Raw genomic sequence first — 27860 nt, 5'->3', positions numbered from 1 at the left:
ATGCTGCAGCGTAGAACCCGAGGCCATGACAGAAAACCTAGACAAGATACCTCACGCAGGGCCTGTCAAAATCAGCCACTTCCTCCTTTCTAGGCCGAAGAGGAGCTGAGAATCCCACAGCCGCTCGTCAGCATGTGCATTATCACCTCGAGATCGTGTCTCGTAGGGCTGATGATTGTATACAATATCTGGAGAACGATGGAGCCGTAGATGGCCCGAGCACGTTCCTGGCAACGTAGGCTTCTACATCAGCATCTCACCGTTTGACAGGGTATGGCGAGCTGTGGAGCCTGAAGTTTCGAGCCCCATACTCCTATCAGGGCGATTCGTCTAGGTTAATGGTCCGAGATATCATCATCGCAGCCTGGTGCAAAACTTGTGTCAGTCGAGGTAAGCACTAAATAATAGCCACTGTTGTAGCTATGACTCTGGGAGTATGGTGGATAGCCTTCGAGCTTCCTCAAAACTAGCTGTTGTACACTGATATGAGCTCCGAGTCCCTCCTTCTGCGCCTTCTATCTCATCGTCTTTCAGCGTAGAGCCGCCATAGTCCCATCGTGTGATTTTGCGACGACAGCAGCAAGTATCATCTCAACATAGCCATGATACAGCCATGGCGAGTGAAGAACGTGCTTGGAGCTTTGCTCTTGTCTAGATCGCGATTTGCGCAATCTTTGAACTACGATCCGCGCGAAACTGACTGGAATCTCAATACCAAAGCTGCGTCGAATCCTCTGGAGTATTCAGGAACATGGGAGGGCCATGTGTCTCATTCGTCGCCTGAAAACTGGCGGATTCCATTCTATACGCTCTTCCTTGACAGATTCGTGAATGGAGATCCAACTAACGACGACATCAACGGCACACTGTTTGAGCAAGATGTCATGGGAACTACTATGCGTCATGGAGGAGATCTTCTAGGCTTGGTTGATACGTTGGACTACATCCAAGGCATGGGTATCAAGGTATGCAAGCCGGTTGTCCCAATTCCCAATGAGCAGCTGACCAGTCTCTAGGGTCTCTATGTAGCCGGAACGCCGTTCATCAATATGCCGTGGAAATCGGACGGCTACTCGCCGATTGACTTCACCTTGCTGGACCACCACTTCGGGAAAATCGTCGAGTGGAGAGCAGCGATTGATGAAATCCATCGACGTGGAATGTACATTCTCCTTGACAATACATTCTCTACGTACGTAGATCTGCTCTCATATCAACTTCAAGACTGCGCTAATCATCAGCTGTAGCATGGCTGATCTCATTGGCTTCAATGGTTTCCTGAACGAATCTACGCCCTTCCTACCTGACGAGCATCAAGTATCTTGGAAGACTAATCGTCGTTACCCTGATTTTACTATCGGAAATACCAAGACCTCGACATGCGAGCTGCCTCGCTTTTGGGATGATAGGGGCATACTGGTCACCAAAGGTGCCAACATAGACAATTTCTCTACTACTTTTGACCAACTCAGGTCACTTGGTAGCTGCTATGACAGTGACTTTGATCAGGTAAGTCAAACCTCTGTCTCTACTCTTGTTCCCTTCTGACGTCCATCAGTACGGCGATACAGAAGCATTTGGTGTATTTCCTGATTGGCAAAGACAATTGTCAAAGTTTGCGTCTGTACAAGACAGACTGCGCGAATGGAAGCCATCGGTGCTAGAAAAACTCAAGCACTTACACTGCCTTACCATATCCATGCTTGACATCGATGGCTTCCGACTCGACAAAGCCACACAAGCGACTGTTGACGCTTTGGCCGACTTCAGCGAGTCAATTCGCGAGTGTGCTCGGAGTAATGGCAAGGAAAATTTTCTGATAGTTGGCGAAATCACTGGAAGCAACAGCTTCGGGTCAATCTATCTTGGACGTGGTAGAGAGCCTGATCAGAAGATTGTTGAGCTTGGAGATGCCGTGAAGACGAGCAACGAATCAGACGACAAGATCTTCCTACGCGCCGCGGGCAAAAGTGCTCTGGATGCTTCTGCTTTCCACTACAGTATCTATCGTATGTTGCAACGCTTTCTTGGTATGGATGGAAATCTCACAGTAGGCTACGACATCCCCAGCAACTTTGTCGACGGTTGGAATGAGATGTTATTGACCAACGATCTTGTGAATCCTAACACTGGAAAGTTCGACCCAAGACACATGTAAGCTGACAATTGCTCTTGACTTCCACAAGAACTAACAGTCGCAGGTATGGCACGTCGAACCAGGACGTGTTTCGCTGGCCAGCTATTAAAGATGGTACACAAAAAATGCTTCTCGGTCTGTTCATGACTACTTTGCATATGCCTGGTGTGCCTTTATTGAATTGGGGCGGTGAGTCGCATGTTTCTGGTTGACGGGACCGTCGGCTAAAACTGTTCAGAGGAGCAGGCACTGTATACTTTTGACAACACGGCTTCCAACTATGTATTTGGACGCCAGCCAATATCGTCCTCACTCGCTTGGCAAACCCATGGTTGCTACAAGCTCGGCTCGGACATATTCCACGACTTCCCTATTGATACGGGGGCCCGCGCTTGCAAGGATGACAACGTATCTCAGGATCATCGAGACCCCACTCATCCTGTTCGTAACATCATTAAGTCCTTTTACCACCTCAGAAGCAAGAACCCAATCCTCAATGATGGGTGGTCATTGCAGTCCCTCTCGAATCAGACGCGTGATGTTTACCTCCCAGGCTCCAACGGGACAGTAACTCAGGTTGGCATGTGGAGTGTCATGCGTAACCAGTTTTTCAACGGCGTCCAGAATCTCACTGGAAGTACGGATACAAAGCCCGCAGTATGGCTCGTCTACCAAAATGAAGACCATACTGTCGACTACACTTTTGACTGCTCTTCCAACGATACTGCCCTAGTCTCCGTGTTCGATGAAGATGAAGAAGTCCGGAACTTGCTAAGTCCATACGACACCATAGTACTCAAGCGAGGCAGGCAAAAGCTCGAGATTGACGGCTCGAAAAAGTTCAATGGCTGTCTTGACAAGCTTACCTTGGGTGCCTGGGATTTCAGAGTCTACGTCCGCAAAGCAGACTGGATTGAACCCGCACCAATGCTGACGAGATTCGATCCTGGACATGATGCGCGAATCTTGTCTAAGGTCAGCCAAAGTGAGACAGAGTTTATCGATGTTGAGTTTCAATATTCTCAAGAGATGGACTGTGATTCCATCACCAAGGGGATATCGATTACATCGACCACTGCGAACAAGGGGAGTCCTACTCTCGATGTTGAAAGCGTCGTCTGTAGCAAGATCCAGGACTCTAATCCTCCACCCTACATCGGCGCCATCACATCAGCATGGAGTTGGAAGGCTACGCTGGTTGACGTGTCGCACGGTGTACACAGTCTGACCATCAAGGATACATCGACAGTAGATGGGGTCTCTAGCGACTCGACAGATCATGTTTTCTTCCGTATAGGACAAGCTGGAAATCCCATGGTGTTTCCGCGCACTGCCAATCACAGCAGCAATGTACTCTCCAAAGGCAATGGTGGAGACTTGCTTGTCGCACATCAAGCTGCTGGAGCTGACAAATGGCGTTACTCGACCAACTGGGGCTCTACGTGGAGTGACTGGCAAAATTATGACGGCGCGACTTCAACCGTCACGAAACAAGCTTGGTCGGGTGCGAAACATCAAAAGTGGAGCGGTGATCATATTGTACTTCAATACTGGAGTCGTACGGTCGGCAGTAGCACTCACATTCAACACGCAGATGTGGACCAAACGCAAGGACCTCGAAGATTTCCTCACATGTTCGCAAACGGTATCTTCAACCAATTCGGCTTCGATGGCGGCTTACGGAACGCTTTCAAGCGAGCTGGTGACGATTGGAGATTCCACTTAATGACCGAGTGGCCACACCAAGTCCAGGTCAATGTTTGGGGGATGAATCCTGACGGCCAACCGGACCAATCGTTCATCTACGGAGACATTGATAACGACACTGTTCTCGACCGACTACCACCTGATGCTCTAAGTCCCGCCTTGATCAATCTTACCGAGTTTCCTCCCAGCCCTTATCTCGCCTACAAGATCAGCATCAGCGATGCCAGCTTCACATACAAGCTCATTCCTACCGGTAGTCGACTGGTCCAAGTTCTCATCTTCGCTTTACTATGGTCTTGCCCCATTCTGACTGGCGTCGTGAGTATCTGGACCTACATGGGCGCATTTTATGGCGTGAAATTCAACAAGAATGGTCTTTCACTACCTAAGGGCATGCCATCTTTTTGGAACCGCCACAGGTTCAGCAAATTGGCAGATGAAGATGCCGAAGACAACCAGGGCCACCGCATGAAACCATTGTTTTTGGGAAAGTCTCACCAACGCTATGATTCTGGTACATCGGGCATTACAATTGCTGCCAACAAAGACAAGAGACGCAAAGTGATCATTGCCACCATGGAGTATGATATCTCGGACTGGAACCTGAAGATCAAAATTGGTGGACTTGGTGTCATGGCGCAGTTGATGGGAAAGAGCTTGACTCACCAGGACTTGATATGTGAGTCTCTAGTTCGCATTGAATGAGACCATCACTGACAAGAAACAGGGGTTGTGCCTTGTGTGAGCGGTATTGACTACCCAATAGACCAGATTGCGGATCCCATGATTGTAACAATTCTTGGAAATCCATATGAGGTTCAAGTGCAGTATCATCAGCTCGGGAACATCACCTATGTCCTTTTGGATGCTCCAGTCTTCAGAAAACAGACCAAGACAGAGCCTTATCCTCCAAGAATGGACGATCTTGACTCTGCTATCTACTACAGCGCGTGGAATGCTTGTATCGCTGAAACAATCAAGAGATTCGAGCCAAATATTTACCACATCAATGTGAGCCAAGAGCAGCCTTTACTTTGGCAAAATAGTGATGCTAATGGTACTTTCAGGACTACCACGGAAGTGCCGCACCTCTATACTTGCTTCCAGAAACTATCCCATGTTGTTTGTCGTAGGTCGTATCCGGAGCTACATCATCCTTCAAATGCTGACCTCTTTGCGGCCTTCACAATGCAGAGTTTCAAGGCTTGTGGCCGATGCGTACAGATCAAGAATCTGACGAAGTGTCGCGTGTTTACAACCTAGACAAAGATGTCATCCAAAAGTATGTTCAATTTGGAGAGGTGTTTAATTTGTTACACGCAGGCGTGAGCTACTTGAGAATTCACCAGAAAGGCTTCGGCGCTGTTGGAGTATCCAACAAGTATGGCGCTCGCTCCTTCGCTCGCTATCCGATATTTTGGGGGCTAAGTTCAGGTATTGGCAAGCTCCCTAATCCTGATCCATCTGATACCGCGCCTTGGACTCGTGAGGAAGAGGAGAATCAAGCCATCACGGTCGATCCAGTATACGAAGCTTCACGAGGTGACCTCCGTCGACAAGCGCAAGAGTGGGCTGGACTCGAAATCGACCCAAATGCTGAACTTTTCGTATTCGTCGGCCGATGGAGCAACCAGAAGGGAGTTGATCTGATTGCCGACGTTTTCCCTAATATTCTCGAGAAACACCAGAACGTGCAGCTCATATGTGTCGGACCGGTTATCGACATGTATGGCAAATTCGCAGCACTGAAACTTGGAGTCATGATGAAGAAACACCCGAAGCGTGTTTACTCGAAGCCTGAGTTTACTGCACTACCTCCTGTAAGGGTTCTCCCTTTGAGCAGAGCGTGGCTATGTCAGCTAACATCGAGTAGTTCATCTTTTCCGGTGCAGAATTTGCTTTGATCCCATCCAGAGATGAGCCTTTCGGTCTGGTGGCTGTCGAATTTGGACGCAAAGGCGCCCTAGGCGTTGGTGCTAGGTAAGCTGTATGACATGCTAGTCGTTATATCATACGCTAACAGTATGCAGAGTTGGTGGCCTGGGTCAAATGCCTGGCTGGTGGTTCACAGTAGAATCGACGACTACTGCTCATTTGATCCATCAATTCAAATCGGCAATCGAAGACGCCTTGGCAGCCAAGACCGATGTCAGAGCGATGATGAGAGCTCGCTCGGCCAAGCAAAGATTCCCTGTGCAGAAGTGGGTGGAGGATCTCAACACGCTGCAGAGTACGGCTATCCGCATCCACCAACGTGAAGCGAACTATGGACTACAGCCCTCTCGAAGATCAGGCTCGCACTTTGACAATGACTCGAGTGTCCTATTGGCTCTTTCGAGAGACGCAAGTCCGGACGCTGCGTCAGCTTACGAGACTCAACCACGAACCGGCCCTTCGCCATGCGATCTGAATCGCACACTTTCTCTTGGGTCGAGGGCCGGGCCTGGTCACCACGGTAGAACTCCTCGGGTGCTCATTACCGAAGCCGATATCTCTGAAGGTGACGGCGACGGCACTTTTGGCAGCGAGTATAGCCAAGATATGGAAGAAGCGACCATCTCTCGCGAGGAGGCTGACGCCTTTGCAGTAGGATCTGCGAGATCTGATGCTCTAGAGCGGCTCGAAGGCAGGGGCAGACGCACATCACTAAGTACGCCACAGCCTGCGCTGATGTCTGGTCGTCATTCTAGATCACCAAGCCCAGGCTCCAGAGAGATCCACAGGGGTAGGAGTCGGAATCGTAGCTCTGGACCATATCTATCTGTCCAGGCAGGAGAACCAAACCGGAGGGCAAGTGCTGACAGCCTTCTTCCCATCGCTGAGCCACGTGATCGCTCAGGATCTCGTCTCAGCACTTCCTCAAGGCTTAGTACATCCTCTCAACTGGACTTGACGACTGTCGTAGGCAGTAAGAGAGACTACAGCTTGCAGAAAATTGAGCTCAACTTCGATGATAAGACTGGTGAATACTACCGTGTGTTTGAAACAATGCTGGACAAGCTCAGTGGCAAAACATCTGAGAAAGACCTCTGCATCGAGGAATATCTAGTTGAGAGCGAAAAGGCATGGTTCAAAAAGTATCGCGATGCCAAGTTGGGCAGATCACGCGGACGTGCCTCGTCTACAAATCTGCGTGGCAACCGTCAGATTGTCTCGCCTTATGGCTCCAGGGGCTCCTCGGTGGATGGCCACGAACATGGGAACGTTGAGGACAGAGAAGGCTCAATGGAAGACTTCCTGCTTGGCGAGAACTACCAACGACCTTCTCTCGTCAAACGCTGGATGCTGACACGACTTGGAGATTGGCCTCTGTATTCGTTCCTGCTTGCTCTCGGACAAATAATGGCTGCAAACAGTTACCAAATCACGCTACTGACTGGTGGTGAGGACCCCAAACCGTCAATGATCTACACGATTGGTGGCATCTACATTGCAGCTTCTGTTTTGTGGTGGCTTCTGTTCCGTACCATGAAGGCTAGATTCGTACTTTCTGTGCCGTTCATCATGTATGGCTTGGCGTTTCTGTTTATCGGGATGGCGCCGTTCCTTCCCAAAGGCGCTGGGAGAAACTGGATACGCAATGTGGCAGACGGGATATACGCAGCTGCTTCGGCAAGTGGAAGTCTGTACTTTGCACTCAATTTTGGAGATGAAGGCAAGTTTATGTCACTCCTGTTACAAACGATTTGACTGACAACTTTCCAAAGGCGGTTCGCCCATTTCCTCTTGGGTATATCGAGCATGTGTCATCCAGGGTACACAACAGCTCTATATCACCGGTCTGTTCTACTGGGGACGGACGCTCACCGTAGCCACAACAAAGCAGAAGATTGAAAAGGACACACTCTCGTCTTCGCCAATCATGGCTGCCATCACTCTTCCGATTGCAGCACTTCTATGGATGATCTCTCTCATATTGTTCACCAGCCTACCTGCATATTATCGACAGCGCCCTGGCAAGATCCCTAGCTTCTACAAAACTCTAGCCCGACGCAAGCTTATATCCTGGTTCTTCGTGGCCGTGATTTTGCAAAATTACTTCTTGTCCTCCCAATACGGCAGATCTTGGCAATATCTCTGGAGCTCGACGTATGCTCCCGTATGGGTTATAGCAATACTGGTTCTCGTGTTCTTCATCATTGTATGGGTATTGGTACTCTTCATCTTCAGTAAGCTCAGCAAAAGTCACAGCTGGATCTTACCAATTTTCGCTATCGGTCTGCTAGCTCCTCGCTGGGCGCAACAATGGTGGGGTACCTCTGGCTTTGGTCTTTGGCTACCATGGATGCCTGGAGGTCCTGAAGGAGGCGCTATAGCAGGTCGAGCACTCTGGCTTTGGCTAGGTGTCTTGGATGCTCTCCAGGGTGTTGGCTTTGGCATGATGCTACTGCAGACCCTGACGCGCATCCATATTGGTGTCACGCTAATCTCGGCTCAGGTTTTGGGTACGGCAGTCACACTTATCGCGAAAGCGACCGCGCCAAATCGAGATGGTCCTGGAGATGTGTTTCCGGATCTGAGTGCTGGTGTGATAGAGGCCATCAGTAAACCTTGGTTTTGGATCGCGCTTACCTGTCAGCTTGTCATACCGATTGGGTTCTTTAAGTTCTTCAGGAAAGAGCAACTTTCAAAGCCTTGATGATGATGATTTTTCTGTTTCTTTTGTTATACTGTACTGTCAAAGCTGGGGTCTATCAGGCAAATCATAATACACCAGAGCAAATAGCAAGTCAAACATCATCACGTTTTGGAAAACAATTATGCTTTTCTTCTCTCTTGCTGATGTTTCCTCCCTATAGCTCTTCTTGGTCAGTCACGGTGTAAATACTGCCGTCATAATAGTGCGTACAGACTCTCGGCGAATGTGCTTTAGTTCAGATCCCTGCTTCTGTTACCAAACGAGCCTACAACCGTTTGCACTAAGGATAGACTTGTTACAAAGGCTAATAGGCCCGACGAACTATTTTTGAAAATGTTCAATAAGGCTTCGTTATTGGTATCTATGTACATGCTTGTGTTCGTAATCCATATGCCAATCATTGGCATTGATGATGGGTGTATGATGCAGAGTGAGAAAAGAAAAGTGATAACGGTGCAGAAACTCTGCTAATGTTGTATCAGGATTGGACATCCTCGTGACGTAAAGTGGAAGCACTTTGCAGACTAGCGATGTACAGTGTCTTCGTATGTGGCACAAAGCTAGCCAACCAAGATGTTCAGAGGGTTTGGTGCCTTGCGTCTAGCAAACATTGCTCAGTTACCGTGACGGTAGGGCTCATATGCTCCACCATTTGAACGACCATGGTCATTACCGTAGGGAGCAGCATTCGCATTCCAGACCGGGCTCTGGGGCTCGTGGTTCATGTAGCCTGTCTCCTGCTTGTAGTACGAGTCGGCAGCGCCATCGACATGTGTCAACGGTACAGAGTCAGAAGCGGTATGGTGGTGTGCGTATGGAGACTCAACGCGCTCATATCCAGCGCCACTCTTCTCGGACTTTGTACTTCTGCCTCTGTTGAACAGGCCGCCCTGAGGGAGGCCGAGTTCGGCTGCAGGCGCCTCCTTGTTGCGGATGTGGTGAGGGTTGGACTTGCCGGAGCAGCAACAGCAGCTGAAGAGCCAGAACATGGTTGCGAGAAGGATGAATGCAGTGGCGAGCCATGTAACGGCGAGCATGTGTGTCGAGAGGCTGACTGTGACGTTGTAGTCCTTGAGCTTCTCGTGTAGCGTGGACACCAGAATGCTGAACATGACGGTGGCGGTAATAGAGCCTCCAAAGATGAGGACAGTGGAGATGATGGCACAGATCCAGGTAAGGAAGCTGCCAAAGCGAGAGCAGACAGCCAGTATTCCGAAGACGATGGTGACGACCAAAGCCCAGAGACCTGCAAAGTAAGCGGCAAACATCCATTTGCTCAGCTTCTTGTACAAGTCAATCGACTTGCGAGTACTGCTATCGAGGACCTGGTCGTAGAGAGCATCGGCGTTGTCGGTAACATAGGACTCAAGCTGGGCAATGATACTGCTATCAGCACCAGTACCTGCAAGGTCTGAGGCGACGTCCTCGGTAGCATTGAGGGCCTTCTCGAGACTCCAGACCTGGTAAGGGTCGAACCAGAAACCAGTCTTACGAGCCGAGCAGTGAGTGATGTTCTGGCTGCTTGTGCCATTGCCGCTATCACAGTAGTTCCAGAGGAAGATTTCGTACTTGTTCGAGATGAACCCTTCCTGCTTGGCCAGGTTGATAACCGTACCCAATGTGCTGCTGTCTGTGGTGAAATTCGTGAAGTCGGCGCTGAAGAAGTGAAGACCTTGAAGTGTTGATGAAGATTTGCTGATGCCGCCCAGGTTGATGAGAAGTACGCAAACAAAGGAAGCAATGGTCAGCGCCATAGGCGTGAATACACACACTGCGCGCCCTGCTTTGCCCATGATTGTTTACGTGTTTCTCCTAAGTATTTCGCGTAGAGTTGATGCAGGAACCAATGTGGAGAAAGTATATGGCGAATGTGAAACAGCGGAGGTGGCTAATAAGGGTCCTGTGTGAGGGAAGAGGCGTTTTTAGAAAACGGATTGTTGTTGTGGCGACGAGAGGAAGAAGTAGGTGGTCCAACAGGTATTATAAGAAAGGGGAAGAACACTTGTCAGGCGAGCCAGATGGGTTTTGTGTCAAACGCAGCGATCTTCTACGCATCCTCGACTCGTAGTCAGGCTGCCGCAGCCTTGTCCGCAGGGGTGGCTGCGCAAACACTGCTGACGTACTTTTTCAGACTCCCCAACCCTGCACTTCACGGTTGCTACGTGAAACGCACCATGAGTTCTTGGCTCGGATCAGAATCCTGACGAGAAACACACCGAATCTACATGCCTTTGGGTCTCATCTTGCCACTTCATTGATACGATACCCTTCTCAATCATGCATCACTTACATGTGGATATGCCTAGCAAGAGCCCTGGTGGTCTGAAGAAGACCCCTGGAAGGTGCCCAGACATGGCAACGCGGCCGTGTAGCTTTTCGAGCCGAGTTGCTATTTTGAGAATTGTGGCAGGACAGATGCAAACGCGGCCAGTCAGAATTCTCCTCACCTCAGAGAATGCTTAATGGTATAGTCGAAAGAGATTCATAAAGATGGCTGGACGGATGATCTCATGATAACGAAAGCTCTCTATCTTCTATGCGCCTTGATGGGTTGCATGAGTTACTATCAGCGAGTGTTCCTTCACACTACGAATGTCTCCAAATCATGGTTGTACGAGTGTCATCACAAAAGAGAACATGGGATTTTGTGCTTGATGTTTGTGAATTTGTTCTTGATTGTATATATGACAATCCAAGTGACCGAATGTATACGCTATAGCCAGTGGGAAGAAAAGAAGCGTCATCCATCTTTCAACTTCCAGCTCTTTGGTCGCGTTCCCTCGCCATCCAAACGTCTTGCCAAAAATAAAAGAGTGAACAAAAGGTGGTGAAGGAAGAATAGAAGTGAAGAAGCTGTGCAAAGTCGCCAAGCGACAGGAAGAACACTAGACATTGTAAAAACCCGGTCGTCGCTCTCGTATAGAGGAGGATAGACTCAAAGCGCCAGTAACACCTAGCAAAGCAAACATGACGGAATTTCATATACCCCGATAGCCCAAAGAAAGATTTGAACGTGGTATAGCCCATGAAAAAAAAAAGTCTCGTCCCTCATGAGGTCAGGACCCGAAACTCCGAAGCTCCAAGATGATAGGAAATGCATAACAAAGGAAATCGAGGTCGGATCTGTCGGTGCGGTCATAAATAGCTCCGATTTATATGATGTAAGGTAAGGTGGAAGGTCGAAGCTCGAAAGATGATGTGCGACAGCGAGAGGAGAATGTCGAAAGGTTTATGTGGTGGTGATTATAAAGTTAAGTGGGTCGAAGCAGGGTAAGGTGTGTTATTGCTGCTGTTGGTCGCGAGGGTTGAAGTATTGTGCATTCTGCTGGTTGCGAGCACGAGCGAGTTGGGCTTCTCTGGCGCGCTCTTGGGCCTTGAGCATGTCTGCGTCGGGGCGGCCAGGAAGCATGCGGCAGATTTCTCTTGACAGACTCTCGATGACGTTTTGACGGAACTCCTTGTCTTCGCGAATATCCTCGCCCTCTAGGCGGAACTTGTCTGTTTTGTTCATGTCGCGACGGCGCATGTTCTTGATCTCGGCGATGATGTGAAGGACGGCACTCTCTTGGGCCTTTGTTCGGGGTAGACCATACTTTCCAAAGTTGCGCACGTAGCGACGTGTGACATCTTGGCAGCCGTCGGCAGAGAAGGCGATGCAGTAAGCAAGCTTCTTCTTCCAGCCTGCAAAACAATTAGAACATGAAGACATGACGGAATGTAGCAGTCAAAACATACCATGTGTGTAGAGAAGAGGTTGGTCCCAGACCTCTTCAACGGCATCGACGTGGACCCAGCGCTTGCGGTGCTCACTGTAGACCTCGGTCCAGACGTGGTCCTCGCTGTTCCAGACCCAGCGCACTCTGCTGCCAACTGCACGACACAACATGCTGAAGCAGTTGGCCCACTCACCGACACGACCTCTTCGTGTTTGGAGGAGCACAAACGCGTCGCTGTATCTGGGGAAGCGCTCATGGGCCTGGCACTGGGCATTGGAACATTGATAGATCTCGACACGGTTGGCACCACGGGCTTGCTCGTCGGGAAGAGGAGCAGCCATGCCGACGGCAATGGTGGGTGCATGGCATGCACCACACTTGGGGTTGTTGATCCATTGGAAGAAGTGGTGCTTGAACCACTTCATGAGGGCTCGGACGACGCAGTCCTGGTAGCCCCAGGCAGCTTTGGTGTTGGTTCCTAATGAGGCAGCCTCGGCTAGGTAAAGATCACTCTCTTCTTGTGCTTGGTCGTAGATGCGTTCCAGAGGAATTGAGCGGAGGGCCTCGTCCAGCAAGCCGGGATTCTCCCATCTGCAGGGCGTGTTGGACAGAGAGAGAAGCATGGAACGGAAGCGCAACGAATTTCGATCCGACGGGGCGGTTGCGACAAGCGGAATGTTGCGGAGAGATGAGTAGGAGGGCGGAGCGTTTGGCGCTTGAGTATGCTGTTGCGTCGTCTGTCTGGTGAGGGCGTTCATGCGCTTTGTGCTGAGGGTGCGGCGGAACTGGTCGGTCAAGTCCTTTGCCCACGTCTCATTGAGGCCTTCGGGCACCGCTGAACGCCTGCCTCGGCTGATGGGTGTGCGACTAGCCATGATTCGAAGAGACGAGGTAGATGGTCTCTACACGGATGTCTGGGAGAGTCCAGAGGGTCGTGTTGATTGGAGGGTGGCGGGTCAAAAGAGCAGCAGTCCAGAGGAAGTCGAAGTCTGTTAGTGGGATGGATTGCACAGCCCCTTGGCACCTAAAGCGTCTTTTCGGCAGCAGGCGAATTATCTGTCGTTGGCTTGATTGCTGCTGGGGAACTTGGACGACGCTTGTTGCAGCGCTTCAACGGACAGTGTTCAAAGGGAGCGACGATGGTTTGCACGAGGATAGGAAAGCGAGAGACTGGCAGATTATGGTCAGCCTCTGCTTCGCGGCCACGCAATGCACCGGCGACCACGACGCGCACTCCATTTGACGCTCGGACTATTTGGAGAAGACAGGCTGACGACGCTTCCGCTTTTGTCCAATCGACCAATCGCCGTCCACGTCGTCCACGTCGTCCTTTTGCAACTCATGCGACAGATCTTCGAGTCCACACCCTGTTGCCATCTGTTCGACACCATGCTGCATATCACTTCGTATCTGCCTCTCTCCCTCAGGCAGAGATGCGCAATCAAGTCGCTCCTCTCGTTCCAGATCTCTTCGTGTTCAATCTGCGCTTACATCTTTCCACGTTGCGTGGCGTCGAACCCGCTGCCAAGCTCTCGACCACTCTTTTGCTGTCGACGACGCTCTTTAGAAACACAGGTTCCTCCTTTTGCTTCTCCTTGTGCTATCCGTTCTCCGAAGCTTCAAGCACTCCCATACTCGCCCGCGCAATCTCCTATGTGTAACCATCTCTCTTGGCTTGTCGCGTCTCCAGATCCTCACTAGCACATAATTGCCTGTCACTGTCGTTCTCCTACCCTGCTGTCTCTACACAGCTTCATCTGCTCTTCCGCTCTTCCGCTCTTCCTGCACCAGCAGAGTTGTCTAGCCTTTCGACCGTTGGTGTGTTGCTTAAGGCCCTGCCCAGAAGGAGGCTGACGTGTGAACACTTCGCCCATCGGCTTGCATGCACCCGCTTTTTGCCTATTGCGGCTCTAGCTCCCTTCGCCCTTGAACCTTCGGCCTCCACGCTCCCTGGGGTTTCTTTGCTCTTTGTCGTCGTTGGTCATTATTCGCAACTCTGCTCCGTGTACGCGTGCACCGCAATTTGCAAGTACTACACCCATCCATGATTACGCGAAATGTTGAGTACGGAGAGCCGACCGCTTTGACTCTACCCTATCACCAGATTACACTCGGTATCACTGGTGGGATGCAGGACATGCGTTCGGTAGTATTGTTTCTTCGCCTACGCTCGTCCGCACCCTGACCGCGTGCGCTGACGTGTGATCCGTCAAGTGACTCGCAACATTGTAGACGCACGCACAGACAGACTTGTCTCGATGCAGAAACGACAGAAGGAGCTTCGTCCGTTCCTACTGAGCGTGACTCGTCGCTCTGGACGGACACGCTCTGGAATTTGAGGAACACATTTCCCACACTGTTCAACCGATACAGTAATTCTACCTACTCCGATGATGCATCCACGTTTTGTTCGACTTGCCCTTATCGACTATCGCTACTCAGCCTTACGCCGTGTCGTTCCTGGACTGACCTAAACATCCATTCGTCGTGCGTGCAGTTTCCCACTGGTCTAGTTCTCAAATGTCTTCCGCGGACTTATACCTGGTCTGATAGAGGTCCCATATGCGTTCGAGGTACGTACGCTGTCGACCCTCCCATCACCGCCCCTGGTGGATATCTGGGCTGTTGTTGCAACTCGAACTCATCCTCCTCTGCTGAGGACGCGTCCCACTCGTCACGCCGCCTTTCAGCCGCCGTCCCAGCTAATCCCCCAGATGGCAACGGTGCTGCATGCGTCGCCAGCATCGCTTGGCTGTCTGAGCCCGCGTGTCTGGAGTGCTGAGGATGCCTTCGTTGTGACAGCGATTCTTGCGTATCAGATCCTTGTCTACCGTACGGTTCATACGCGGTTGACATGGCGGCTGGAGGTGGTGCCGTTCCTTGCCCCCAGGTCCTGATGGGGTATGCACGTCCTTTGCGCCAGGTCTCACTGACTGCTGGGAAATATTGACGGTAGGACACCCAAGCACACGCTATACCAAGCATACTGCCCGTGATCACATCGAAGCTAAACTACGCGTCAATTGCTTGGCTGTAGAACTGGGAAGTGTCTCACTTACGGGTGATGCCTCGCGTCCATGATCCTACTAGCTGCGATCAAGGCAGCGCCGAGAGTTGGGATCATGACAACAAAGATCTTCCATACTTCACCTCTCGAATCCCAGATGTGGAGCTTGGCTGCCAAGTACAACGACAGATAGAACAGTCCAGCAAATGAGCCTAGTAGAAGACACGTCAGCTTGTTGCTTTCGTAGTATCCCGTCGGTCAGAGCAACTCACTGCTAGAATGTCCTGAAGGAAAGCTCCTGAAGCCATCTCTGAGGATACTCATATCTGTCTGTGTACATATCGTCGAGTTTGACAAGCCGTAGGGTGATGGGTCGACCGATCCGGCCCTAGGCTGGCACCTGTCGATAAGATCGGGACGCGGCTTACCGACGGTGTTTTTCAGTGCACCTATATGTATGAGCTGATCGATTCGTCCCGTGAGTCGTCATACCACAAAACCTACCAGTGATGACGAAAGCGGTACCTTCTGATAGAGCCAGGCCAAGAATGCCACAATTGAGTTCCCATAATCTGTCCACAAGTCTATAGCGTCCGAGTCTTCTACCTGTGCCCTCGGCGTCTGTGGGTTGTGAGTGCGCAAAAAGACCGTCAATGACCAGAGTCCAGAAACAAATTATGGCAGCGGGGCACATGACGACGATGACATAGCATACTCCTGCTGGTACTCGTTCGTGTACCGCATACGGATACTGCAATGTGTAGTTCTGAAGCGCGAAGTGTTGTCGAAATCCGCTAGTTGTGATGTTAGTGCTTATATTCATGCCTCGGTGTTACGCAGGTAGGGAGGCCTTACTCGACCTTGTCAATTGCAAGGAACAGGATGGCAAGAATACTGCAGGACGTGTATGGTTAGACCGGTCGAACATGGCTTCTCTTCCAACAGGAGCTTACACGATAATCACATAGTCCAAGATATATCTGCTACGAATTAGCATTCCTGTAGAAACAACACCAGATCATGCACTGACGATATCACCACTTTTGCAGGCAATGGTTTGGTGGAAAAAGGCAGTTTCAAATTCCGTAGAGCGTCCATTGGAGCAGAAAAATCCCAAGAATGAGATACGATATACAGTCGGAGGCTCCTGGATAACGATCAGGCCGAGGTCAATACTTGGAGAACTGGCAGGTCTGAGGTGGGTGATGGGCGTTTGCGACCCCACACAGGGTTGAACGATGAGTACAGAGAATGTCACTGCACGAGATGTCACTGTCGTGTGCCCACAGGACAAGAATGAATGGGGAAAGGAAGAAATGTTCAGCCCGGCAAACCCATTTCACTCCTCAAACACAAAAGATGCGCGTTTCAGTGGCTGTGAGTCTGTGAATGAGGCTTGGTCCCAAGACACGCGCTTGGCTTCAAGGATGACTATTTGCAGCACTTGGTGAAACAGACTTCAGCCGATTGCGTTGTGATCAATTGATCTATGGTGTATTCTCCAATGCGGGTCTGGCGTATATCTAGATCATGCAAGATGATCTTACTGATGTACATGGTGAAGAGTCATGAGTACGTTTCCGTGTTGTCATGGAAGATACGCCCATCTTCCGATCGAAGCAATTAGTTAAATTGTCGACTGCCTTTAAAAGCTCTACGGAGCGACCTATCACCCAAAGAGACTGCAGAGATATGCAAGCAGTCACGACGGATGTTACTGGAAGTCTACAAGTCCGGAGCTTCGATACGTCTCTCTACAACATGGTCGCCGACTCTGCGAGCCATCGTCGAGCGTACAACCCTGACCATAGCTTACATCAGGCACTCGGGCCACAATCATCCGAGGGCCGAGCGAAGTCTCCCAGCCATCTATTCAACGGCATCATCGATGATTCGACCCAAGATAGGTAGAGTCATAGATGACTCGGTGTAAAAGCTAAGAGTCTTCCCGTTTGAAAACACAGGCTTTACTTGGAGAGAAACGAGAGTCCAGAAGGTAAGGTTGTCCGTTTCTCATTGATGTTAAACATTTTCAGCTCAATGTCATGCACACAAAGCCAGTCGCGTATGTGAAGTGCAATACTGTGGAGGGTATTATGGTGACATCTTGGCGTTGGAGAAGTCCATCTCGGGGTGCTGAGCCATGAATTTCTCTGTCGTTGAGTCAGCAAAGCTAGCCTCTTGCAGGTCATTGAGAGGGTTGTAGGTACCAAGCATTTCCTGCTTCTTCTGCTCGTCCGAACTGGGTAGACCCATCTCCTTCTGCTTCTGGTCGTACATCATCTTCTCGACCATGGATCTGGTGTTGCCGTCGAGGTCGCTGAGCTTGCTGTTTTCAGGAGCAATCTTGGAGGTATCGATCTTGGGAGCGGTCTCGACGACGTGTGCCCACCACTCCATTTTGTTGACCTTGTCGAGGTGGACGGCGAGTTCCTTGCCAGAGGGGGTAGTTTCCAGAGTCCAGGTAGACTCGTCGACGTAGATGGGATGGGGGAGACGGCCCTGTGTGTCATGTGTCAGCATAGTCAGAGTCAGGGGCCGTGAGCCAGGTACATCAATGATGGGGTCTTGGCCCTTGATAGCAACGCGCAAGTGGTCCTTTGTGATCTTGATGTCAAAGTCGCGAGCCTTCAGATTTCCAGGAACTTGAGCAGTGAGATCGACGTCCTGAATCGTCTGCATCCATTTGTAAGGAAGTCTAGCCTGCTCCTCGGCTTCGCGAGCGGCGGTGATCTTGTCGGCGGCCTCGCGCTCTGAGGGAGTTGGAGAGGACGACATTTTGGACTTGTTTGATCAGAAGCTCTTGACAAAGTTTAGATGTGCATGTTTTGTGACTTCCCCGCGTACGCAACACTCGGAGGTGAAGCTTTGGCCGCATCACTGCTCAGAGGGCAAGAGAGCACGCGCTGGAATCGTGCAAGCTTGAGCAATGCTCTGCCGTGTGTTGCCTTGAGTTTCATCTTTTCCATAACTACAGGTAGGACTCACGAACATGTCGAGAGTCACGGTTTACAACATCCCTTCGTGTTACCGAGCATGTCCTCCAGGTCCCCACAAGCCGAACGAGTAGCGACCCGACATCGGCCGCAATTTCACCTGGTCTTGTCCAAGTTCGCGATGACTCTCTTCTCCACACTACTCAGCAACAATGGCAGCCCGCACACTACGAATTGGTCGGCTTTCACCTTCCTGTACCAGAAGCATCTGTTAACGTGTATCCAGGTCTGATCCCTGGTGATGGCATTGGCCGCGAGGTCATTCCTGCCGGTCGTCGCATCCTCGAGGCCCTGCCCAAGTCTCTGGGTCTCAACTTCTCCTTCGTCGACCTCGAAGCTGGTTTCGAGACCTTCCAGAAGACTGGCGTTGCTCTGCCCGACAAGACTGTCGACACTTTGAAGAAAGAGTGCGATGGTGCTCTCTTCGGTGCCGTGAGCTCGCCCAGCACCCCCACCAAGGGCTACTCGTCCCCCATTGTCGCTCTTCGCAAGCGTCTCGACCTGTACGCCAACGTTCGTCCCGTCAAGAGTGTCAAGAACACCACCATGTTCCCCGACCCCATTGACCTTGTCATTGTCCGCGAGAACACCGAGGACTTGTATGTCAAGGAAGAAAAGACATACGACACCGAGCACGGCAAGGTCGCCGAGGCCATCAAGCGCATCTCGGAGCGTGCATCACACCGCATCGCTACCATGGCCGGTGACATTGCTCTCCGTCGCCAGCGTGTGCGCGAATCGACCGGCCAGACTGGCAAGTCTGCTCTCGTCACAATCACCCACAAGAGTAACGTCCTCTCCCAGACCGACGGTCTTTTCCGTTCGACTGCTCGTGAGGCCCTGGCCCAGTCTCAGTTCAAGGGTCTCGAAGTTGACGAGCAGATTGTTGACTCGATGGTCTACAAATTGTTCCGTCAACCTCAGACTTACGACGTCATTGTTGCTCCTAACCTCTATGGTGACATTCTTTCCGATGGTGCTGCCGCTCTTGTTGGCAGTCTGGGTCTTGTCCCTTCTGCCAACGTTGGTGAGGGTTTCGCTATCGGTGAGCCTTGCCACGGTTCAGCTCCTGATATCCAGGGACAGAACATCGCCAACCCTATCGCTACTCTCCGCAGTGTCGCTCTCATGCTCGAATTCCTCAACGAGGAGAAGGCTGCCGCTCTTATCTACAAGGCCGTCGATGCCAACCTTGAGGAGGGCAAGTATCTGAGCCCTGACATGGGTGGTCAAGCCAAGACCACCGAGGTCGTCGAAGATATCCTTAGAAGAATGTAAATCAGTCATGCTTGTATAGATTTTTGAGATACCAAAAGTAATGGGATACGGAAGTACATGATCAAACAACCTCTCTCATTCCAAAATCATCAAGTTTGTTCTCGGCGAGCTTCACATGCTCGAAAACGTCCGATCCGGGGAAAATCTCTACGTCACCGTCAATATTTCGTTGACAAAAGAACGTCCTACACCAAGTCTTCCTCTCTCATCGTACTCATTATCTACTACCCCAAACCTACGATATGGCGGATAAATACATGCTCAGAGTGACTGCTGGGTCAGACTATGACGAGGCGAATCAAAAGCTGGTCCACGTCAACACCGAGCAATCACTCAACATCTCGAACTCCAAACTGGACGCCTCTCTCACCGTCCGTATCCAGAACTACCGAGGCGAACCTGTCAACTCTCCTTCATCATGCGCCTACTTCGAAGCCGACCCGCACAAATCGGACCTCTACAGCATTTCCTTTTCCTTCACTCCCAAGAAGAACATCAATGGCCATGATTTGGTCTTCGGAAACGACTTTGATCACCCAATCAAGGACAAGCTGCCACCAGGCTTTGGACAAGCAATGAAGATTGCCCAGTGGTTCATCGATCCTGGCCTCTACGGCGATGCATACGCAGACGAGCCATACTTGTACGGACCCTTCCTTAGCTCAATCAACACTTTGAGGGTCGGCGAGAAGAAAGAGCCCGCTGAGGTAAAGGGAAGTCAGGACAAGCCAGCCGTAGTATCCGAAGGCGCCGATGGTGACGGTATCGAGGCGAGAAAGCAGGCTGGTTTGCCTGATGAGGCCAGCGCTCGCAAAAAATATTTTCTGAAGGAGCAACACTTGAAAGACTTTACATTTGAGGAGGGCAGAAACTATAGTTGCGACTTCTTCAACCCGTACTTGGACTTCAACGGTATGTTTGCAAAATGGAGAAGCAACAGGCTGGCGTACTGATAAAGGTACAGACTTTGCACTTAAGTTGCCCGGCTTCAGCTACATTCCCGGTATCACGATTCCTATCATTAGCTACTGGGATGGTCAACCTCTAAGGTAAGTAGCCCATTTACACAGGGCTCGAATCTCACGTCCCTGTCATGTCCTGGAGTGTAATGAGCAGAATCTGACTAACGCAAGGTCGCACGCACTCAGATATGTCCTCAAAGACAGAAGCACAAACGAAGTCCTCTTCGTCATCATCTTTACGCTACTGCCCCGCCATAGCGAGGGCCAGAAGGAGGAAGCCAAGAAGGTAGAGAGCTCTGGCCAGAAGGATGAAGATCTGGATTAGAGACGATCAGGATAAATTAGATGATACACGATACCCAAATTTACATGCACCTTACTCTGTACCTACCTCAGAATGCGGCGGACTCATTAACGTTGAGTTTGCGGGTAGCACATGTGTTCAGGAGACGACAGTGCCATGTTTCCCAGTTTCAAGAGCGATCTTCATGTGTTACTTTCAGCCACGTCGACTTGCTGCCTGGGTGGCTGGGAATTTATGCAGGTCTCTGAATACTTTTTGATTGGCTCAGACGCGCGACGAAAGCTCTGAGACACGGTGTTGGAGGCTGGCTGGCTGGCTAACGCATTGCGAGAGTCTGCGTGCTATCAATGCGCTGCTCTGTGAGAATAGTGGTGTGCCTATAAGAGTTGGAGAAGGTCATGATAGCTACCTCGACGGTTACCCTAGTACATGACCTTGTTCGCGTTTATACTTTCTGTTGCTTGAGTGACGACGATTTGCGCACAAAAGCTTTGACCACTACGTCATCTGTCCTAGGCGCGTGTCAAAAGCAAGCGGCGCGATTCATCTCGAGCCATCCAATTCTTACCTCCACATCGATTTGCTGTCCAGTCGATCTGTCTTTGCTCGATCTCACCTTTCACGAGCATTCTTCTATCACCTTTCCCTTAGCACTTCTTTTTGTCCTCTATTTGGACACTCAGCCCTCAAAATGCGCACTCGCAATCAAGAAAAGACGCCCTCGTCGCAGTCATCATCACAGCAGACTGCTGGCGCCGACAAACGCACAAGCCGCAAGAGAAGAGCAAGCAGTTCCTCAGACGCGCCAATCCCTCAGAGCTCCCAAACCACTATTGTCTCATCATCACAAGTCAAGCGTAGAAAGAGACAGGACGCGTCTTACGACCATCCCGAAGACCTGGACATCCTTGACGAGGAGGAAGAATCCCTCACAGTCCACACTCCAGCTCCTGCAGCTCGCCATGTTCACTTTACCGAGTCTACCTCCCAGGATCACAAGGCTACTTCAACGCACTTGACTCCTCACATCCGCAAGACAATCAGCACGGAAAGACGTCAGACCATTTCACCTTCAAAGTTCGAGACTCTCTCCACTCCTCAAACAAAGTCCCGCTTGTCTCTTCCCTCCACTTTTTCCCCTTCGCCCAACAGCCCCGTCTCCAAGCTGTTCCGCCCTCTGAGTCAGGTTCTGTCCGAGCGCGTTAAGAGCCGTCTTCGCCGCAGTCGTCTGAGCGAGGAGATCAAGGAGCAAAGAGATGGTTCCGACACTCATCAAGAGCTGGTTCAGCTGCGTCAAGAGATTGGAGAGATTGAGGACACTATCCGCACCCGCCTTCACCAGCTCGATGTGCAGAAGCAGTTGGGAGAAGATGCCGACGATCAGAAGATGGAAGCAATTGAGGTCGAGCTCGCCCAGCTCAACGAGCAGCTTGCAGAGAAGAAGGCCCAAGAGGCTGCCCTTCCTGACCTGGATGCCATCGAGAATGTTGACGTCATCAACGAGGACATGATGGTCTTTGATAGCAGCCAGAGCATCTCCTACCCCAACCTTCCTTCTTCCGGGATCGAGGTCCGTACCGTCGAGAGAGCATCTGACGCTGTCGACATCACCGACGCCCAGACTCAGGTTGCGCTTCCAGACTCTACTCAGGAGGAGGAGCGTCGCGCCTTCAAGGAGGCCATCCAGTACTGGACCGACGAAGCATCCAATGCAAAGTCCACTCTCCAGATCCTGACCATTGAGCTACAATCTCTTGGTTTCCCAGGAGAGAACTCGGATGCCATCCTCGCATCTATCCGCGAATCATTCGCGCTAGTTCGTGAGCGCCTCGAGTCCGCAGTGCCTGGTGCCATCCCCAGCAACATCTCCGATGCCGACCTGGTCGAGCTCGTTGTCCAGCACCTTGAGGCTCTTGCCATCAAAGTCACCGAACAAGACCTCTTCATTGTCGAGAACGACCAGTTGCGTCAGGAGCTCGTCAACGAGATTGATGGTCTTGTCGAGAGACTGAGTCAGGCCGAGATTCGCAAGCGCACTCTTGAGATTGGCTTCAACGAGCTGGATGCACAGAGTCAAAGAGATGAGCAATTGATTGACTCCTTGAGCAAGGAGTTGAAGAAGATCGAGAACAATCACGACATGGCCCAAACGCTCATCACTGAGAAGAAGATCGAGCTTGCTGAACTGGACCGCGAAAACAAGGATCAGGACACAACCATCCGAAAGCTCGGCGAAGCCCTTGAAGGTTACAGAGCCAACGAGACTAATCTCCACGCTCTCATTACCCGCATGGAGCAAGAGGCCAATGTGAAGATCTCTGACCTCACCAAAGCTAGCCAAGTTGCCGTATCTGAACTCGAGGAGCAGCTTCGTGTCGAGGGCACCAAGCGCCACACCGCCGAAGCCGAGGCAGACAACAAGCAAAATGTCATTACCACGCTTGAACGCCGCGCCGAGGAGGACGAAGCCAATATTGATATCCTTAAGCAGCAGCTTGCTACTGTCCAGGTACAACACACAGCCGAACAACAGGCAAGAGAGGTCGCCGAGACCATCAACGATGAAAACACAACCCTCATTGCCGAGCTTGAGGTTAAGATTGAACAGGCCGAGACTGCACTGGAGCAGCTCAGAGCCGATCTCGATAACCTACGCGCACTCGAAGAGGCCGAGCGACGCCAGCGCGAGGCAGCCGAGGCAGACCTAGATGACCGCAACAATCAGATCAGCGAATTGGAGCAGAAGCTGCTAGCATCCGGCAAGCAAGCCAACGAGTTGCGCCAGAAACTCTTCGAAGTTCAACAGCGCTCTAAGGATGCTGTCGCAGAACTTCAAGCTATTGCAGAGGAGCGTGAAACCAAGCATGCCGCCGAAATCATTGCTTTGGACCAGCAAGCTAAATTGGCCCAGGATGCCGCCACTTACAACGGCATCATGGCGAAAGAATACGAGACGGAGCTCAAGGACGTCACAGCTCGTATGGGCAAGCAGCTCGAGGAGCGCGCTGCAAAGATCAGAGAGTGGGCTGCCAAGCTCGATGAACTCACCGCAGAGCTCAAGAACACCAAGACGGAGCTTGACAGCGCTTTGGTCGCGCTTGACGCATTGCAACAAGCGTCCGAGGGTCGCATTGCCGAGCTTGTCGCTGATGTCGCTGATCTCACAGGCATTATCGCTCAGCACGAGGCTACCATCAAGCTTTTGAATGCTGAGGCTCTGACAACTGCTCAGACTCACGTCATTGCCATCACTGAGCGCGACGAGAAGATCGCCGACCTCAACGATGATATCTTCAACGCTCAATCCGAGATCAGAAGCCTCGAGGCCGAGAAGGAATCCTTGGAGCGTCGTGTTGAAGCCGAAGCTGAGGCAATGCTTGAGCTACAAGCCGACCGCGATGACCAAATCGCCGACCTCAAGACCAACATCCGCAACAAGCAGGCTGAGATTGAAAACCTCGGCCGCAAGGCACAAGAGGTGGACCGCAGCTGGGAGCGCGTAATGAACGAGCGCACCATCGAGATTGAGGAGCTCCGTGAGACTGGCTCCGAGCACACTGCCACCATTGCTCGCCTGACCAAGCTCAATACTGCACTCAAGGAGAAGTTTAGACTTTACGTCCGTGACTCCACTGCCACCGTGGCAGCCATGCATGATGACATGGAACAAGCTGTTCTTTCCGCCTCTTCCAAGGGCGGCGAACTGCGCGAGGTCGGCCGTCGCGTGCTAGAGGAGGTCGAGGCTATGGATAGTGTTGGCGAGATGATTGCCGTTGCTGGCTCATCTTCTGCTGCCAACCCTCGTGTCCAGCACATCAAGCAGAGCCGTCGCACTCGCCGTCAGTACGACTCTGGCATCGGTGTTGATGAAGAATCTCTGCTCGAAGAGTAGAGGGAAGGAATGATCTTGTGCAGGCATTTATACATTTGCCCATGAAGTTGCACACCATTACGAGGTTGTTTTTCTTGTCTACAAAACATTGCGTTGTTACTTGGTTTACGCTGCCCTTTATTTGAATGGAAGGAACGATGATTATCACTTTTCTGATGAGAAAGGTCGTGGTGGATTGTTGTTTATGACTAGGCCTGGTTGGTTGTTTCTGGATGCGATTATCGACTTTTCTTCCTTTTCTATTATGGTAATCATGAGCGAGTACGTATTTACATAGGTCAAAACACATTCCGTTTACTTTCAAAAAGACAATCTTGACTCCCCCCCCCGATTCCCCTGTGATGATGTCGGTCATGTTGGTCATGTTGCTCATATTGGTAAGCGCACACGACATATTCAGACAAGAGATGCCAGAATACGTGATGAGAATGGAGTGACGAGTTTGTAATCTATCGAGTCTATACGCCTTTCGCGGAAAAATGAGAAATGGAAAATGAAAATGTAGATGAAATCCGAATCCGAAACTTGCTCCGGAGCGCGCAATCTTTTCCCCCAGACACCTAGTGATTTGAACAATGTGAAAAGCAACTCAAAACACCTTCCCGATGCTAAAAATGATGTATATCTCGTCCGTCATTAGTCCGATGGGTGGACTTCCTAATCCACTCTTGCTCTCAGAAGCCTCAGTCTGTTATCCTCGTGAGGATGCAGTTGTGTCAAGGGAGTTAGGCCAGTAGGTGCATAACTGCCAGGAGTGACGGCACCGGTCAAAGTTTGGGTACTCGAGTGAGAGCCAGGTGTACTAACGCCGCTTCTGACGTGAACAGCGCCTGGTCGTTGCGGGAGTTGGAGAGTAGGACTTGGGGGCCTGCTGGTCGCTTCCATGTAACTCGGTGGTCCGTCGGCAAAGGGTGTGAAAGGTCCTGGGGTGCGGACAGCGGCTCCGTAACTGGGCACTCTCGATAGCGTGCCCATGTCGAAGTCGTCCAAGTGCGGCCCTTCGTCGTCCATCAGATCTTCACCCTCTCCGGAAGCTCGGCGTGACTCTGGTACACTGTGTGCAGGAGATTGATGCGGCGGGGAGGCGTGATTTGATTGAGGGAAGTGAGCAGCGAAGTAGCTACCAGTGTATGCAGGGGTATTGCCGCCGGATGGGGAGTGGTGTGCAACCGGTGCAGCGCGGATTTGTCTGCTTGAACCTTGGTCTTGCAAGTTCGCGAGACGTGAACGAAGCTGAGCGGGCGCAAAGTGACTCTCGTCACCACCACCAAGACCACCGAGTGCGGCCATTGATTGTGAGTGGTGCATATCTGCAACACCGTTCAAAGATTGCAAATTCTCGGACGAGGCGTTGCGACTTTGTGCGTAGAAGGGAGTGGCAGATCCACTGGGCGCGCGACTCATATATCCACCGGTGTTGATATCGTTGTAAAGAGCATCGAGCTGGTGACGACCGTACTCCGGAGGGGCATTCAATTGGACTTCCTGCTGGTTCAATTCGGCATCGGTCATTGTTCTGGCAGCCACTTGGACCTCGTTGGCGTCGTCGACTGGTAGATTAGGAGAAATGAATAGCTTTACAGGAAGACGGCACACGAGCTGAGAAACGTGGCCCTCTGGGTTGTGAATGTTGACCATGAGTTTGAAGCGGTGGGTGATGTTGATGTTGTGCGAATCGACGTCCTGCCTGCATTGCTTGAGAGATTTGGGCAGCTCCAGGGTTGCCTTGAAGACGTATTTCTCGTCTTCCATGATTGGGTTGTCGGCGCTCTCGTCGGTGAAGGTGACGCGAGAGTCTTCGGGAAACTCCATTTCTGCTTTCGCAACATCTGACTCGTCGACCTTGCACCTGTCACCACGTTGATCAGGCACCTCGGCGGCTTGTATCCTCTTGGTCACGGCTTCTATCAGCCGCATCTCGATCTTGCCTAGCTTGATGCCCTTCCGAATGGGTGAGAGTTCGACGTCTGCAACGATCGAAGTTCCAAAGACGACGGCATCTGTAGGGATAGAGATGCTGTAACTGAGCTTGTTGGCCCAGATATCGGCGTTGGTCTGTTGCGGAGCGTGTTAGCGTACTGTCCAGCTACTCAAGGTGCTCACGGTGCAGACACATACTCTTGAGCGAGTGGTTTCCATCTGCTCGCCACCCAGCGTCCTCACGATGCGGATGTGCTGTGTGGTAGTAATGTCCTTTGCGTTCCAGCCGGGTCTGGAGACGCTTGCGTGCAGGTAGTAGACGATGTAGGTGCTGTTCATGCCCTCGATGCTCTCGGGCATGCTGGGGTCGAGCGTGTACTCGAACGGCCACTCTATCGTTCCAGAGTTGATCTTGTGCGTTCCAGACGTGCCTAGAGCGCGTTCCTCTCGCCAGAATGTCTTCTTGTCCGACACTTCACCTGCAGCCATGCCACCCATGTAAAACCAGCTGTTGCATGCCATTAGTATATGCTATTCCCGTCATAGCCTTGAGTCTACTCACGAGATGCGTCGCTTGCCCTCCAGCCAGATTCTGACGTTCTTGATGCTCATGGCATCTGGCGTCGTCAATCGGACGACACCATTCAGCTTGATGTTCTGAGCTTCATGTTGATCACCGTGGAAGACGATGAAGCGATTGTTTGGGCTATTAAGAAAGTGTCAGCCCTCTGGACGCTTCGTGAGCCGAGTTGCATCGCAAGTACATGATCTCAAGCACGGGCTTGGCTCGAGGCGTGTGCACCATGGCGACGGCGGGGTGCTAAGATGTCTGTCGCGGGTGCGCGAGCAATCAGAAGAGACGATAATAGGCCTCGAGGCTTCGCGACAACAGCAATGGACTTGGTAGAGAGTACAAAGGAGAGTAGGAGGCGCGACGGTGTAAAAGGCCAAAAGCTTGATCTGAAATGACGTTCTCAAACAACCAACCCAAGAAGCTCGTGCCCGATTGAGATAAAGATTCGTTGGTGTCGGCGCGAGACGGGTCTGCCGTTGGTCCCTTTGTACAGATTCCATGTCTGCAATCAGAAGCAACCGGCCCCTTTGCTCTTCCCGAAAACAAACGCCTCTGCTGAGATAGCCCCCCAGGTGCACTCGTCATGTGTATCGCACCATTCAGCCTGTTGTCTTGTCGCTGGCAAAACAAATCATGGGCTTTCACACATGCACATGCAGAGCGATCACGACTCACGTCTGCGGCTCTCTGCTGATCAAGGGTCCGGTCTCGCTTCGGTCTTACCCTCT

The 27860-nt window shown here is 51.4% G+C and overlaps 9 protein-coding genes across 9 annotated transcripts; 4 read left to right on the top strand and 5 right to left on the bottom strand.

The window, feature by feature from the left end:
• Nucleotides 1-602: 602 nt before the first annotated feature.
• AUEXF2481DRAFT_2434 (glycosyltransferase family 5 protein) lies at nt 603-8483 on the top strand (the record flags this gene model as incomplete). Its single annotated transcript, XM_013491210.1, has 12 exons — nt 603-965; nt 1017-1192; nt 1248-1509; nt 1559-2154; nt 2202-2326; nt 2376-4523; nt 4572-4855; nt 4912-4966; nt 5048-5664; nt 5718-5824; nt 5875-7466; nt 7552-8483. The coding sequence occupies 12 exons, from the start codon at nt 603-605 to the stop codon at nt 8481-8483; spliced, it is 7257 nt and encodes a 2418-aa protein (XP_013346664.1).
• Nucleotides 8484-8993: 510 nt separating this feature from the next.
• Nucleotides 8994-10647, bottom strand: AUEXF2481DRAFT_490180 (uncharacterized protein). The gene has a single exon (XM_013491626.1). The coding sequence runs from the start codon at nt 10274-10276 to the stop codon at nt 9098-9100; it is 1179 nt and encodes a 392-aa protein (XP_013347080.1). The 5' UTR covers nt 10277-10647; the 3' UTR covers nt 8994-9097.
• Nucleotides 10648-11763: 1116 nt separating this feature from the next.
• Nucleotides 11764-13074, bottom strand: AUEXF2481DRAFT_2432 (uncharacterized protein; the record flags this gene model as incomplete). Its single annotated transcript, XM_013491209.1, has 2 exons — nt 11764-12164; nt 12219-13074. The coding sequence occupies 2 exons, from the start codon at nt 13072-13074 to the stop codon at nt 11764-11766; spliced, it is 1257 nt and encodes a 418-aa protein (XP_013346663.1).
• A 1641-nt stretch (nt 13075-14715) lies between these two features.
• On the bottom strand, nt 14716-16276 carry AUEXF2481DRAFT_86451 (uncharacterized protein; the record flags this gene model as incomplete). Its single annotated transcript, XM_013491540.1, has 7 exons — nt 16160-16276; nt 16062-16100; nt 15711-16000; nt 15479-15655; nt 15259-15418; nt 14781-15206; nt 14716-14740 (listed from the first exon to the last, which is right to left on the bottom strand). The coding sequence occupies exons 1-7, from the start codon at nt 16201-16203 to the stop codon at nt 14716-14718; spliced, it is 1161 nt and encodes a 386-aa protein (XP_013346994.1). The 5' UTR covers nt 16204-16276.
• A 926-nt stretch (nt 16277-17202) lies between these two features.
• AUEXF2481DRAFT_36999 (uncharacterized protein) lies at nt 17203-18050 on the bottom strand. The gene is made up of 3 exons (XM_013491422.1): nt 17760-18050; nt 17417-17708; nt 17203-17359 (listed from the first exon to the last, which is right to left on the bottom strand). The coding sequence occupies exons 1-3, from the start codon at nt 17982-17984 to the stop codon at nt 17301-17303; spliced, it is 576 nt and encodes a 191-aa protein (XP_013346876.1). The 5' UTR covers nt 17985-18050; the 3' UTR covers nt 17203-17300.
• A 119-nt stretch (nt 18051-18169) lies between these two features.
• AUEXF2481DRAFT_489895 (uncharacterized protein) lies at nt 18170-19601 on the top strand. The gene is made up of 2 exons (XM_013491625.1): nt 18170-18379; nt 18429-19601. Exons 1-2 carry the CDS (start codon nt 18355-18357, stop codon nt 19478-19480), a joined length of 1077 nt encoding a protein of 358 aa, XP_013347079.1. The 5' UTR covers nt 18170-18354; the 3' UTR covers nt 19481-19601.
• Nucleotides 19602-19722: 121 nt separating this feature from the next.
• Nucleotides 19723-20767, top strand: AUEXF2481DRAFT_26859 (uncharacterized protein; the record flags this gene model as incomplete). Its single annotated transcript, XM_013491308.1, has 3 exons — nt 19723-20392; nt 20445-20529; nt 20614-20767. 3 exons carry the CDS (start codon nt 19723-19725, stop codon nt 20765-20767), a joined length of 909 nt encoding a protein of 302 aa, XP_013346762.1.
• Nucleotides 20768-21180: 413 nt separating this feature from the next.
• On the top strand, nt 21181-24970 carry AUEXF2481DRAFT_36997 (uncharacterized protein). Its single transcript, XM_013491421.1, has one exon. The coding sequence runs from the start codon at nt 21438-21440 to the stop codon at nt 24636-24638; it is 3201 nt and encodes a 1066-aa protein (XP_013346875.1). The 5' UTR covers nt 21181-21437; the 3' UTR covers nt 24639-24970.
• A 100-nt stretch (nt 24971-25070) lies between these two features.
• AUEXF2481DRAFT_36996 (uncharacterized protein) lies at nt 25071-27167 on the bottom strand. Its single transcript, XM_013491420.1, has 3 exons — nt 27121-27167; nt 26757-27066; nt 25071-26693 (listed from the first exon to the last, which is right to left on the bottom strand). Exons 2-3 carry the CDS (start codon nt 27054-27056, stop codon nt 25296-25298), a joined length of 1698 nt encoding a protein of 565 aa, XP_013346874.1. The 5' UTR covers nt 27057-27066; nt 27121-27167; the 3' UTR covers nt 25071-25295.
• Nucleotides 27168-27860: the final 693 nt, after the last annotated feature.

Source organism: Aureobasidium subglaciale (genome assembly GCF_000721755.1).
Source record: "Aureobasidium subglaciale EXF-2481 unplaced genomic scaffold scaffold_3, whole genome shotgun sequence".
NCBI classification, from domain to species: Eukaryota; Fungi; Ascomycota; class Dothideomycetes; order Dothideales; family Saccotheciaceae; genus Aureobasidium; species Aureobasidium subglaciale.
Note: the sequence above shows the minus strand (reverse complement) of the source record. Positions and strands in the feature narration are given on the sequence as shown.

Bases quoted from the DNA above. Each gene is read 5' to 3' on its own strand.
- AUEXF2481DRAFT_36996 (XM_013491420.1), bottom strand. From the start codon at position 27,056: ATGGGTGGCATGGCTGCAGGTGAAGTGTCGGACAAGAAGACATTCTGG. The intron at 26,694-26,756 runs GTATGTGTCTGC...GCTCCGCAACAG, and splicing joins TGGAAACCACTCGCTCAAGA to ACCAACGCCGATATCTGGGC.
- AUEXF2481DRAFT_36997 (XM_013491421.1), top strand. From the start codon at position 21,438: ATGCGCACTCGCAATCAAGAAAAGACGCCCTCGTCGCAGTCATCATCA.
- AUEXF2481DRAFT_489895 (XM_013491625.1), top strand. From the start codon at position 18,355: ATGGCAGCCCGCACACTACGAATTG. The intron at 18,380-18,428 runs GTCGGCTTTCAC...ACGTGTATCCAG, and splicing joins AGCCCGCACACTACGAATTG to GTCTGATCCCTGGTGATGGC.
- AUEXF2481DRAFT_490180 (XM_013491626.1), bottom strand. From the start codon at position 10,276: ATGGGCAAAGCAGGGCGCGCAGTGTGTGTATTCACGCCTATGGCGCTG.
- AUEXF2481DRAFT_36999 (XM_013491422.1), bottom strand. From the start codon at position 17,984: ATGTCGTCCTCTCCAACTCCCTCAGAGCGCGAGGCCGCCGACAAGATC. The intron at 17,709-17,759 runs GTACCTGGCTCA...CATGACACACAG, and splicing joins GCCAAGACCCCATCATTGAT to GGCCGTCTCCCCCATCCCAT. The intron at 17,360-17,416 runs GTACCTACAACC...ACTCAACGACAG, and splicing joins GAAGAAGCAGGAAATGCTTG to AGAAATTCATGGCTCAGCAC.